At 40.9% G+C, this 13,293-nt stretch overlaps 1 protein-coding gene across 3 annotated transcripts in view; it reads right to left on the bottom strand.

Annotated features, from left to right (window-relative positions):
• CCNY (cyclin Y) overlaps positions 1-13,293 on the bottom strand; it is a 128,324-nt gene that overhangs the window by 26,627 nt on the left and 88,404 nt on the right. For 2 of the 3 annotated variants that reach the window (XM_075746567.1, XM_075746568.1), the window contains 2 exons: positions 9,802-9,902; positions 3,751-3,786 (listed from right to left, as the gene is read on the bottom strand). In XM_075746567.1, the coding sequence (XP_075602682.1) occupies positions 3,751-3,786; positions 9,802-9,902 (137 nt within the window). The remainder of the gene's footprint in view (positions 1-3,750; positions 3,787-9,801; positions 9,903-13,293) is intronic. The other variant, XM_075746569.1, reaches the window with a different exon arrangement.

Here is a 13,293-nt window from a genome sequence, read left to right as displayed (position 1 = left end):
ATAGACACAACTGTATCATCAAAACTCCAATACTCCTCATGCTGCGGGGAACTTAGAAACATTGCAGAATTGTGATTTTCAAATAGAAGTTGGACCTATTCTGCCATAAGATTCATGTGTAATATGAAATCCAAATTACAAAGTATGCTAACATTTTCAGCTTTCAATGCCCAAGACACACAGCTTTTATGCTTTATACTGTGAGGCTTTTTCACAGCCTACGAGGTACCACTATAAACTTATAATAAAATCAGCCCAGCTTACTCTCCTTTTCTTATCTTCATCACATTAATCCTTGCAATCTCTTAATTCCTTCTCCTCCTTTATTGTTAACATCGTGGACATTTACAAATATGCAACACTATTTTTAGTTATTCTTTACTTAATACACACATATTTCAGTTTTTATGTATTTGGAAAACCCTGTCCTACTTATGATTTATGAAAGCAAAAAGGAGTACGTACAAAAAAATTTCAGACACAATAATAATCCTATTCATTGGTTTTATCTGCTATTTTTCTCAGATCCCTGATGCTCAAGATCAGCACGCAAGTCGATGCAACTTCACAAGCCTAACATCCAGTATGCAATGTAACATTTTTGCTGTGTGTAACCTTGGCAGGAACATTAAAAATCACAAAAGTGAGTGGTATAACAGCACCAGTTAGAACGGGACACTTTCTGGACAGATGCATCCATGTGACCTATTTATTACAATCCCATCTTTATTTATAGCATCCCTGGTACTCTGGTCACAGAGTTCTTAAGACAGAAATCACTGAATATGTTTTCTATCTTTACTCAACAGCACGTGTCTCTCAGAGCATGCAAACACGAGTTTTACAGTGGATTCATGTCTACAAAATGTACTCATTAGCAGCTAACATTTAAACCTCAACATCTGAAGGTGACATGTTTTCTGCTATAAAGCCTAACACTGGAAATAAACACTTTTTTTTTTTTTAAAGGAGTACCTAAATTAAAACAAAAAAAACTACCCTCCCCCCAGGTTGAGATAATTACTAGAAAATTCTTAATGTGCAAGGACATAGGCCAGACTCTTTTACCCCTACATAAAAAGGCTGGTATCTTAATGCAGAAGTAGTGTCACTGGAATAATTGATGTGCTACAGTAAACTGTGGCCCTTCACAATGAGGAGAGAGAAAGAAAGAATTTCCTATTTTACTTCTTCATGCTGTAGCTGCTGCAGACTACGAAGGCACATTTGACTGCCCTCAAAAAGTCTATTACATAAAAAAAATTCAGTTTTCATCTTTATTAGAATAAATTCACATTGTTATATTTCAAAAATGAACCATCTACTAATTGATCTAAGCATTTTTCATGTTTAGTTTGTTGCTGTTTATTTTATTTATTGATTTAGCAAATTCACCAATACTTAGGCATTCATCCAAAAACAAGATAGGTGTAGTCTTTTACCACTTGTTGAATGGCTAAGACCAACAAAAGCTGCAGAAAGCCAATCGATATAACGGTGACAGAAGACACTGGGGAAAAAAAGGAATGATAACTGGAATGTTACAACCAAATGAAATGTAGGAAACATATGAAGGAATATTCTATTTCATGCATAGCTTCTAAAAAAACTGTGATTCCCGAGTTTGGAATATTAGGAAGTAATTTAGTTTTAAATCTACTGTGCAGGACAAAAGGGACAAATAAATAATGTCTGAAAATAATTCTTCTCTCCCACAGCAGGTACTTGACCCGTTTTCTGACAAAATCAACCTTGAGTCTATACAAGAGTTACAGTGGTTTCTTACTCCCCATAACAAACCAAAATCTACCACATACGTCAACAACTTCCTTTTCACCTATAATGGCAGGAAACAGAACATATGTTTTGCTATTGCTGTTTCAGCTGCAAGTACAACTGAATGCTGTTATCACATTGTCCCTCCATTCCTAAATCAGAGACAACCAAAGACAGAACAGTCATTTCACATCCTTCATTTCAGAGTCACTGACTGACGTGCGCAGGCCTGCTACGGCATCACTGCCGAGACCATCTGTCCCGAGCTGAGGAGAGGGCATGTTCACAACACACCTCCCCACCCCGGGCAGCTCCAGGAGGGAGAAGCACCAACCAGTTCTTCCTGAATAAAGCACTTCTCCATCCCAAAAGCAAAAGGACAGACAGCAGGCTTCCCAAGAAGATAACAGTCAGAATGGGACATGGGACTCTGTTTTATAAAGCCTCTCTGCCTACCAGTTGTAGATCAAATTTGCATCAAGTTCTGTAAGGCCACAAATGGGCTTTTTTTACTGCAGACAGAAATCAGCTCCATGGCAATCGGCATGAAGCGAGTCTGGTGTACTTTGGCTCTAGATTCCTCCTGCTTGACCGTGAGCTCTTAACTGAAGTTTCTCACCCTCTGTAGTCCCCATTCTACTCAGCCTTTTACTCAGCAGGCATGATACTTAACAGAGGGCTTAGGAATAACTTATTTCCACAAAACTTTAGAGTTTGATTATCTTTGAGATCTCTATTATTTAGTCAAGCGTAGTAAAAATTGACTAGTTAGCCAAACTAAACTTGGGATGATGGAGGAAAGGGGAAAAAGGGAATCACAGATGGATAAACAAGTAATCCAAGCATGATCACTAACATCTCATTTCCTGGGAAATGAGATTAAAAGTTTGCGAAAAGATTTCACTCCAACTTTTGCTTCACATATTGCCATGTTTCAGTCCAAGGCCCACTGACATCTTGGAAAGTCTTCTGAGAGGTTTCAGCAGGGATCAAGCCTTTCTGCCCCTTGTGCACTTTGAAAGGTTTCTCTTCAGATGTCAGCCTTGTTTCAAGAAGTGTGATGGGTTCCAGTGACCTGAAACGTGGTCCCAAATGATGTACCAGCTTAACTTTAAACTTAGGAGTAATTCCTTCTGTTCTAGTTGGACTTCTTACAGTCCAGAAGAAAAAAAACGTGTAAGTGGCTTGTTAGATCGAGATCTAAGCCAAGTTCTCTGAAAAGACACATCGAAAAGCCATGGCCACCAAGTCACTTAAAGTATTTATACAATCTTTCCTTAGAAATGTCAGGAAATATTATTTTATGGTACTGTGACATATCATGAGCACAGGGAATTTAAGATACAAAAGCACAATTCAATATGAAGAAAGCTAATATGAAAGCAATATGAAGTACCAAGTTACTTTTTAGAGAACCTATTTTCTATTCAATTTCAATCAACTTGACTGAGCAGAGATCTAAAACTTACTACACCAGAAGAGATAAGCCAGGATCTGCTCTGTTTCTGAGACATCTTGAATTACATCTATTCACAATGTCACTCTTACTGTACAATTAATGGCTTTTATTTCAAAATCCACTGATTTACACAGTTAATTTTACAAAGGTGCAGCTAAAAAAATAAATCTGAAATACACTATTCAGATTTCTCTATATGTAATTGCAACATATGGAACAATGCAGAAATGCCCAGTGCACATAATACCAAACACTGAATCATCAAAGTTTTTCAATGCTGAACTGTCCTTCCAGAATTTTATGGTACGTAATCCTCTAATTTTTATTTTCCTAAGCAAGATTATATATATATATAAAAATACAAAAGAATATGTTTCTTATTTCTAGCATTGGAAATAAGAAAACTACTACCCAAAAACATTTTGAAAGAAACAGAGCATAGATTTTTAGACTTTGGGCAGTTCATTTATTTTGATTAAAGATATCTTCAGTACATGATTTTATTATTCACGTACCTGTTTTTGATGTGGTAATATATTGCAAGAGCTACACTGTAAAGAAAAATACAGAGTTAATATCTCAGCACTGTCAAATTGTATTATTTGTGATATTAACATGCAAATTTAAAACCTAGCACAACATGTGACAAAAAGTATGCTCAACATCCTATTTTCTTCTGTTCACCTTACACACCATGAAAACTGCTGTAAACAATTTTATAATATTTGTTCAGCACACTTCAAGTGCCCCCTTTTCACTAGTAGTGAAGTACCTTACAAAAACACTCATATTCCACATACCAAGTTGCACATACCTTCCATTTAATGCCCTACTCCACTAAAGTCAACAATAAAACTCCTACTGACTTCCAAGTATGAAGATAAAGCATCACAGCCATTGGACATTCTCTTCTATTGTTTGGTAATGCTGCCAGGCTAACATGAAATGTTTTAATTACCGTGGGCTTATGATTTTATATTTAAATCCATTAACTTTTGGCTGCCTTTCTATGTAGTTACTCACATACCAGACTCAAGTACCAGGCTCCCACAGTTTTATGGCATCAAGTTACTTATTTTAACTCTGGAAAGATGACTCCCTGAATAACTTACTGCATCAGGCATTTCCCATGTTCTCAACCACACACCCAAGTACCTCTGTTTATATTCCGCGCAAAGACAAGATGCATCCTTATATTCACAGAAAGCTAAGATTTTAATCACATATGCAACTAGCTGATCTCATTCACATTTGAGACTGCAGAAAAATAAGACACGGCTTCTCATGGTTATTTCTCCAGTTCCCAACTCACGACTCCAGCTTTATTGATGGACACATGCTTTACACGTAATAGAGCTGTACTGAACGACAAAGCAGAACCAGCGCCCTCCCTACTTGTTCCAGCAGCATAAAACCCAGTCAAAGCTGAAGGGGAAGGAGGGAGTTCACCGACTCTAGTTGTTGACAATTTGTTTTGTCAGTAAAATGCTTATGTCCTATACTGACGAAAATTCCCCTCCTGTTCTTTTCCATAAAGCGCCTTTCAAAAGAGTCAACTGGTTGCTCCATAATTTTATTCCAGATTTTTTACAAAAAAAATTGACATACTGTGTGTTAGGTAAATGGTATGTTGGAGCTACCCTGTTAGTACAATTTTAAATTCTTTCAGGTTTGGTTGTTGTTTGTTGTCTTTATTTTGAACAGCCATGTAGTGAAAAATATTTTTTCTTAGTTGAAAGTGCATATATTTTACTAACTTTGTATAAGCATTATAGCTTTCACCTGGCTGCATTAGAAATTTTTAGATCATAAATGCTTTTTAATTTTTTTTTCTCTAGATACATATTTAAGGAATTAAGAGATACTGGGTACCGTGGACATTTAAAGGACACAGTCCTCACTGAGTACAAAAAACACATTTATTAATTTTTTTAATCTGACTGAAAGCTATTCACAAAATTAATTAGTCCTAAAATTTAATTTTAAATTACACCCCTAGGAACACACTTGCAGCTCCAGTTCATTTTATGAAAGCGGATGCAAGAATCTAGGTGCAGAGCTCTGCTTGGTGCCCATATGGTTGCTTTTCTAACAAAATGTCAAATTAAATTTAGGAAAATATTTACTATTTAGAAATCTATATCAGAATCTGAAGGTCTTTCAGGGCTGTAATAGATTAACTCAGATCCATTCTACTTTTCATTCTACTTTTTTCATTCTACTTTTCATATGCTGGTTCAGCTGGCACTCAGTGTGGAGGAAAGAAGCTTATGAAGCTTTCCATCACCCCACCCTGGCCACCCCACCAATGTTGCAGATCTCCAGTAGATGTGCTAATATTTTAAACACATCAGTGCATAACATGACCCAGAAGAAATAAATGAGCTGGCCGAAACACATCTGTCATAGATTTACCTACGTGCAATAGTCTTTTATCTGCAGAGACTGCCAGGATGGGGGCAAGAAACGAAGTCATACTACAAAAGCAATACTCCTGCAATCTCCCCACCCTTAAACCCATTAAATGTGCAGCCAGACAGGAGAGGAGGAAAAGAATCCTCACCCAAAGGCACTCACGTGCCAGAGTCCAGTTTTTCACCCCACACGACCCCTTTTCAAACCCTCTGACCCCTGCAGCTTCCACCCCTTCCCACGCCTGCAGCCTGGCCCCAGCCCTGCACAGCTCTCTGCCCGGACCCAGCGCCGGCTCTTCCAACCTGGAACCTGCCCTCTCCTCCCTACAGCTCTGCACCCCACCACGCGCCCCAAGTCTGTCCCAGACATCACCATCTTGTCGCCCCAAGCTTGTCTTTCTGTCTCCTCTTTCACAAGGCTGCTGCTGGCCACCGTGGCTTGCTGAGAACCCTTCTTGGCTGCTGCAGCCAACTGAACCCATCTCTTGTCTCCACAAACACTCTTAGTTCCGATGCTAAAAGGGACCTGACCCCCCCCCAAAAAAAAAAGGCTGCACTTTCAAAAATCTGCATGCAAAGGATTTTAGAGCAGAAGAGTATGACATTCCAGGAGCAAAAAAAACCACCTCAAAAACTAGAAGCATTTTTCCAGTGTTCATCTGAATTATTTTTAAGTTACTAATTAAGGAAATGAGGAAAAACAAGACTGTTTCAGGCAGAAATAGCTGATGAGGAATTAGGTGTCAGTCTGAATGCAAATCCCTTCTCCACTCCTCTCTTTTTCTTCCTCAAACAGAAAAATAAGAATATGTTTTAGTGACCACCAACAGTACAAACTCTCTTGGATGTGTTAGTCTAAATATATTTCTCTCTCATGTAAGCACCTTTGTAGCACAGACTTTATCTTAATAAACTTTTGCTTTTGAGTTCATCAAGGTAACCATCTGTGTTGGTTTTGCGTGGCAAGGTTTTGGTAGCGGGGGGGGCTACAGGGGTGGCTTCTGTGAGAAGCTGCTAGAAGCTTCCCCTGTGTCTGACAGAGCCAATGCCAGCCGGCTCCAAGACGGACCCGCCGCTGGCCAAGGCCAAGCCAATCAGCGCCTCTGTGATAACATATTTAAGAAAGAGAAAAACAGTTAGAGAGCGCTTTTGCAGCCAGAGAGAGGAGTGAGAAGATGTAAGAACATCTGCAGACACCAAGGTCAGTGCAGAAGGAGGGGGAGGAGGTGCTCCAGGCGCCGGAGCAAGATTCCCCTGCAGCCCGTGGTGAAGACCATGGTGAAGCAGGCTGTCCCCCTGCAGCCCATGGAGGGAGGATGAGGGGGTGCAGAGATTCCACCTGCAGCCCGTGGAGGACCCCACGCCGGAGCAGGTGGAGACACCTGAAGGAGGCTGTGGCCCCGTGGGAAGCCCGCGCTGGAGCAAGCTCCTGGCAGGACCTGTGGATCCGTGGAGAGAGGAGCCCACGCCAGAGCAGGTTTGCTGACAGGACTTGTGACCCCGTGGGGGACCCACGCTGGAGCAGTTTGCTCCTGAAGGTCTGCACCCCGTGGAGGAGACTCACGTTGGAGAAGGCCGTGAAGGACTGTCTCCCGTGAGAGGGACCCCACGCTGGAGCGGGGGAACAATGAGTCCTCCCCCTGAGGATGAAGAAGCGGCAGAAACACCGCGTGATGAACTGACCGTAACCCCCACTCCCCGTCCCCCTGTGCCGCTGGGGGGGGCGGAGGTTGAAGCCGGGAGTGAAGTTGGGCCCGGGAAGATGGGAGGGGTGGGGGAAGGTGTTTTTAAGATTTGGTTTTATTTCTCATTCCTCTACTCTGTTTTGCTTAGTAATAAATAAGATGAATTCCCTCTCTAAGTTCGGTCTGGTTTGCTCGTGATGATAATTAGAGAATGATCTCTCCCTGTCCTTATCTCGACCCGTAAGTTTTTTTTTCATTGTACCTTTTCTCCCCTGTCTAATGAAAGAGGGGAGTGATAGAGCGGCTCTGGTGGGCACCTGGCCCTCAGCCAGGGTCAACCCACCACAGTCTTTTTTGGCACCCAACGTGGGGCACGAGAAAATCGAGATAAGGATAGTAATGGGAAGAGGTAACGGGCAAAACTTTGACTGAACGTAACTTGAGAGTGATATAGTGGTGAAGGGACTAGAGGTAGATTTTGTGTGTAGATTGTCCACTCTTGTTTGGTGTTGTGATAGTGTTGTTTTGATTTTGGTGTGGGGAATTCTTTTTCTTTTTCTTTGTTGATGTGATTAGTGTTTGTGAAGTTTTGTGTTGAATGTATATTTTAATGATAATTCTTAAATATGTGATTCACAGAGGCGAGGGGTGGAATGTGTTGGTTTTGCGTGGCAAGGTTTTGGTAGCGGGGGGGGCTACAGGGGTGGCTTCTGTGAGAAGCTGCTAGAAGCTTCCCCTGTGTCTGACAGAGCCAATGCCAGCCGGCTCCAAGACGGACCCGCCGCTGGCCAAGGCCAAGCCAATCAGCGCCTCTGTGATAACATATTTAAGAAAGAGAAAAACAGTTAGAGAGCGCTTTTGCAGCCAGAGAGAGGAGTGAGAAGATGTAAGAACATCTGCAGACACCAAGGTCAGTGCAGAAGGAGGGGGAGGAGGTGCTCCAGGCGCCGGAGCAAGATTCCCCTGCAGCCCGTGGTGAAGACCATGGTGAAGCAGGCTGTCCCCCTGCAGCCCATGGAGGGAGGATGAGGGGGTGCAGAGATTCCACCTGCAGCCCGTGGAGGACCCCACGCCGGAGCAGGTGGAGACACCTGAAGGAGGCTGTGGCCCCGTGGGAAGCCCGCGCTGGAGCAAGCTCCTGGCAGGACCTGTGGATCCGTGGAGAGAGGAGCCCACGCCAGAGCAGGTTTGCTGACAGGACTTGTGACCCCGTGGGGGACCCACGCTGGAGCAGTTTGCTCCTGAAGGTCTGCACCCCGTGGAGGAGACTCACGTTGGAGAAGGCCGTGAAGGACTGTCTCCCGTGAGAGGGACCCCACGCTGGAGCGGGGGAACAATGAGTCCTCCCCCTGAGGATGAAGAAGCGGCAGAAACACCGCGTGATGAACTGACCGTAACCCCCACTCCCCGTCCCCCTGTGCCGCTGGGGGGGGCGGAGGTTGAAGCCGGGAGTGAAGTTGGGCCCGGGAAGATGGGAGGGGTGGGGGAAGGTGTTTTTAAGATTTGGTTTTATTTCTCATTCCTCTACTCTGTTTTGCTTAGTAATAAATAAGATGAATTCCCTCTCTAAGTTCGGTCTGGTTTGCTCGTGATGATAATTAGAGAATGATCTCTCCCTGTCCTTATCTCGACCCGTAAGTTTTTTTTTTTCATTGTACCTTTTCTCCCCTGTCTAATGAAAGAGGGGAGTGATAGAGCGGCTCTGGTGGGCACCTGGCCCTCAGCCAGGGTCAACCCACCACACCATCCTACAAACAACTCAAGAGAGTACATCAGCAACCATAATAAACAAACAGCATAAAATGCCTGAGCATTTGTTCTCTCATTTTTTCCCCTTACTGTACAAAATGTAAAGAACAATCCACTATAAATATCAATTTCATTTCTCTCCAAATGTAAAAAGGCACCAGTGAAACCTGAAATGAACATCTGAGATGTCACCCAAGGGTAACCCATGTGTGTACCACATACAAAGCTCCCCACTGCTGTGCAATAACTGCCAGAGCTCCTGTACTCAATAAAGAAATGACTCTGGAGGCAATTAATTTCCACTTCAAACAGAAAACTGGAAGGAAAGCTTAGCAAATGAGCATTTTCTCATGAACAGAAAAGAGTTCTTCAATTTCAGGAGATGCCAGATAATTCCTAAAGTCTGGATAAACAAGTATCCAAGCAAGTTTTGAGAACTCATCCAAAGCAAGTACCTAGCTGAACACTGAAGCACAAGGATTTCAGCTGCTAGAATGGGAGTATTGGAAGTTTGATTCTGCACGGACCTAAAATCAGAATAATAACCCTTTGCTCATCCTATTCACTGCCTCTGGAGCATGAGAGGATTAAAAAAAATTACTACTTCAAAAACTAAGACCTGTGAAGCTTGCTTAGTAATGACTCAGAACTATGTGTACATATACGCATATACATAATGTAGGTTCTAGCAAAAAAAAAAATAAATTACGAAACCCACCATTTGATGGTATACTTGAGGTTTGGTTGACTGACTGTGCTGTCATCCAGGAAAATAGTGGAGCAGGAACTGTACTTCCTTCTCAACTGCCCAGGAGGATGCTATGAAAAACATGCAAAAGAACAATAGCAATTACGTAATACAAAAACAATTTTCTGAGGAGATGCAAGAATTTAGAAAAAAACAATTTCTCTCTCACAATGACGCACATAGTAATATGATCATGTTTTGAAGCAGTTCAGAAAGTTCAGAAATAATTACCACTGCAAAAGTCACAACAGTTCCTGCCTGAGCCTTGCCTAATGCTTTCAAGTCCCAATCTTCCCTCCATTCCTTCTTCTGAAAAAAACATGCAAAAACCTTTGTGGAAAATTACTCAAATTAAATACATACATTTGGAAAGCAAAGATGAACAAGATCTAAGTTTCTGTTCTCATTTGAAAAGAATAAATGGAAGAGTGAAAAAGAAATCATGTTAAAAATGAAGATTGATTCAGACACAGATACAAAACCATGCTTGGAGAAAAAAGCATTAAAAAACCCCCAAACAACTAAAACCAACAAAAAACCCCTAACAGAATGAAATAGGGAGAAGAGGTCTTTACAGTAAAACTCCTTTAAAAATTAATAGGGAGAAATCAGAAGAAATTAATTCATGAATTATAGATTGTTATTAGGAGGAAAACTGATCAAAGCACATAAGAGAAAGTGGATAGAAAAAGAATCAACAACCTATCTCTCAACAGAAAAAGTTTTCAACAGATTTCAATTCTATTTCTGCACTACCATAGGAAAACATTGGAAAGCTCGGCCACAAAACCACATTTGACAACACTGCTTATTTCTGAAGATTTTTCTGTTAAGAGGGCCAGTCTAAAGAGAACAGTTTAATCATGTCAGCTAATAGCTATCACAATCATTAATGCTCTTTGATTTTATCCTTGCTTATTGCACCTACACAAGTGAATAACTTGACCAAGAGCCTGGGTCAGGAAAGTTACCACCAGTCAAATTACATGTTTAATTAATTTACAACAGAATAGATTCAAAATTCAGCTGGCACATCCACATGACAATTCTAATTTGCCTTACAATGAGCACCGTTTCCAGCGTTTCAGTGGAGAGACAATGTCAATACCATCACTGGAATCCACAGACATTTACCAGCTCAGAGGAAATGAGTACCCAGGCTCATGAGTCCTGTGACTCCTCCCTCAACACATCTTTCCCTGCCTAATTTCCAAAACAGGTATTATTTCAGTTGCCAGCACTCCATCATCTCACTAACATTTCCTTTTCCATAAGCAGCAGACTTCTTAGCAGCATTCATTAGATACAGAACAGACAGACTCCTGGTAAAACCTACAGGCATCTGAGTCATCTTTCTGGTTTTCCCAGCTATGAGCAAAAGAGCATTCAAAGTCTTCCATTAATTGAAGAAAATAATTTTCTGAAGCTGTTTCAATTGTAGAAACATTATTTGCAAATTATTTCAAAGTTCATCAAGAAATTTTATCAAGGTCCTCCACTTGACTGATAAATTCGTAGGCTGAACTGCTTTTCTTGGAAATAAAAATGTTTACTGAAAAAATGAAAAAAAATATTATCTCCTCTCAAAAATTCTCCAGGAGTTTGGTAAGGTACTTTGTAAGCTCATAATCCATCTACCTTCCAAGCCATTATATGTTAAGCAAAGCAACAAACAGAAAATTTAGAAGCACTGGAGGCATTAATGCTGTAAAATGTATTATCTAGCATTGTGATGTATGCAGAGAGAACAACTAGGGGACTGGTGATTTATAGTTTTTATTGTAACATAGCTTAGTTCAAATTTCTGGATTAGATTGTTGAGTACCTTCCACAGGCATGATAAAGGGAAAGCAACTTAAAAACAACTGAAAATGAGACTGTTTAGTGGTTGAAAAAAAAAAAAAAAAAAGGGAGAGGTACAGACATTTCAGCATCATTAAATAAATCAACACATGCAGTTTTAATTCTACACCTTAAATGTCAACATGTTTTAAAGATTTAGATAAAATTAAAGATAAATGGACTGGATTCATTCAAGGCAAGCATGAGTAAAAACCAGTAAACAACTCTGTAGCAACACCACTATCAAATTTACATTTTTTCTGTAAACAGCACTCCAACATTTGATACATGTCAATAATTAGAGCCACGCACCCTATTTCTGAAACTATCACATCACAGAACTCTCCATGGTATTCAGCCCACACCATACTTCGTTAGGCTTAGAACTTTTCACACTTCAGAAAAATATGTGGTGTCTCATGCCTCACTTTCAGTTCATAACCACTCGGCAGGAAGGGGTACCTCTCCCAGTCTGAAAAATGGTGCCAAGTGTAAACCTACTATCTTGGGTACATACACACATTTGTGCCATGTGAATAACTAACCTATCGGTAGATCAACATTCCCAGCTTCTACTCTGACATCCAACTGACGCCATATGGTATGCCAGGTAACAGATCTTCTGCCTTTTCCAAATTACTGGAAAACACCCTCAGTTTCATATTCTAACTTGACTAAGCTGGAAGACATCTCAAGTCCCACAGTTCAGTCAAACAGGCTTTTCTGAACCTCCATGAAATGCTGCACAGGAACCTTCTTCATCCTTGCAACGGACAGAAGAGGTTACTGAGTGTTACCTCAGTATTCAGCACTGTCCTGCAGAGAAACTCCCTTCTGTGTCCATTTCAACAGAGAAGTCCACACCCAAAATTGTACAGGAGCTTAATGCCTTCCCATTTCAAATCCACCACAGCTGACCACAAAAATCTTCCATTTAGACAAGTCAGAGAGGCTCTACGTGAGAAAAATTGGAAGAGCTGAGAAAGAAATTAGCCAAACCCTCTAACATTAATGAGATCCTTCTGAGGTTCTGTCCCACCACGAAGGCTGACACAGGGGAAAGAAAGGACTGGTATAGCTCCTTTTGTAAATCTTCATATGCAAACATGACAGTGAGCATAGGACACGCGTGGAGCCTTGACTATCTCTGCTATTACAAATATTTACAAATTAAAAGTACCTCATTGATATGAAGTGGAATTCACTTTATATATACTTTAACTTCCAGTAGTAATATTTTTGTACCCAAGCTGAGATTCAGTAGATGTCATGCTTCTCAACTTCAGCAAGACTTCTGACACTGTCTCACATAAAATTCCCAAAGGGCAAAAAAAGGACAACACGGCAGGTAAAAACTACTTGGAAAACTATACTGTGGTTACCCAGGGGTCACTTTCAGATTGGAAGGCTGAAGTAAGGGACATTCGACAGAGGTCTGGTCTACTCATTGTAAAATACTGAGCAATAACTTTGATAACATAATCAAGGTAATTTTTACTGAATTTGCCACTGGCATTAATTTGCAGATGACTCTTTTATAAAAAAAGGAAAACATCATAAAGGATTTATAGAGTTACCACATATACAACAGAGTAGAGCACCTTTCCACTCTGCTCAGCT

The sequence above is a fragment of the Balearica regulorum genome, chromosome 2, assembly GCF_011004875.1.
Source record: "Balearica regulorum gibbericeps isolate bBalReg1 chromosome 2, bBalReg1.pri, whole genome shotgun sequence".
Lineage (NCBI taxonomy): Eukaryota > Metazoa > Chordata > Aves > Gruiformes > Gruidae > Balearica > Balearica regulorum.
This window is presented reverse-complemented; position numbering and strand designations above follow the sequence as displayed.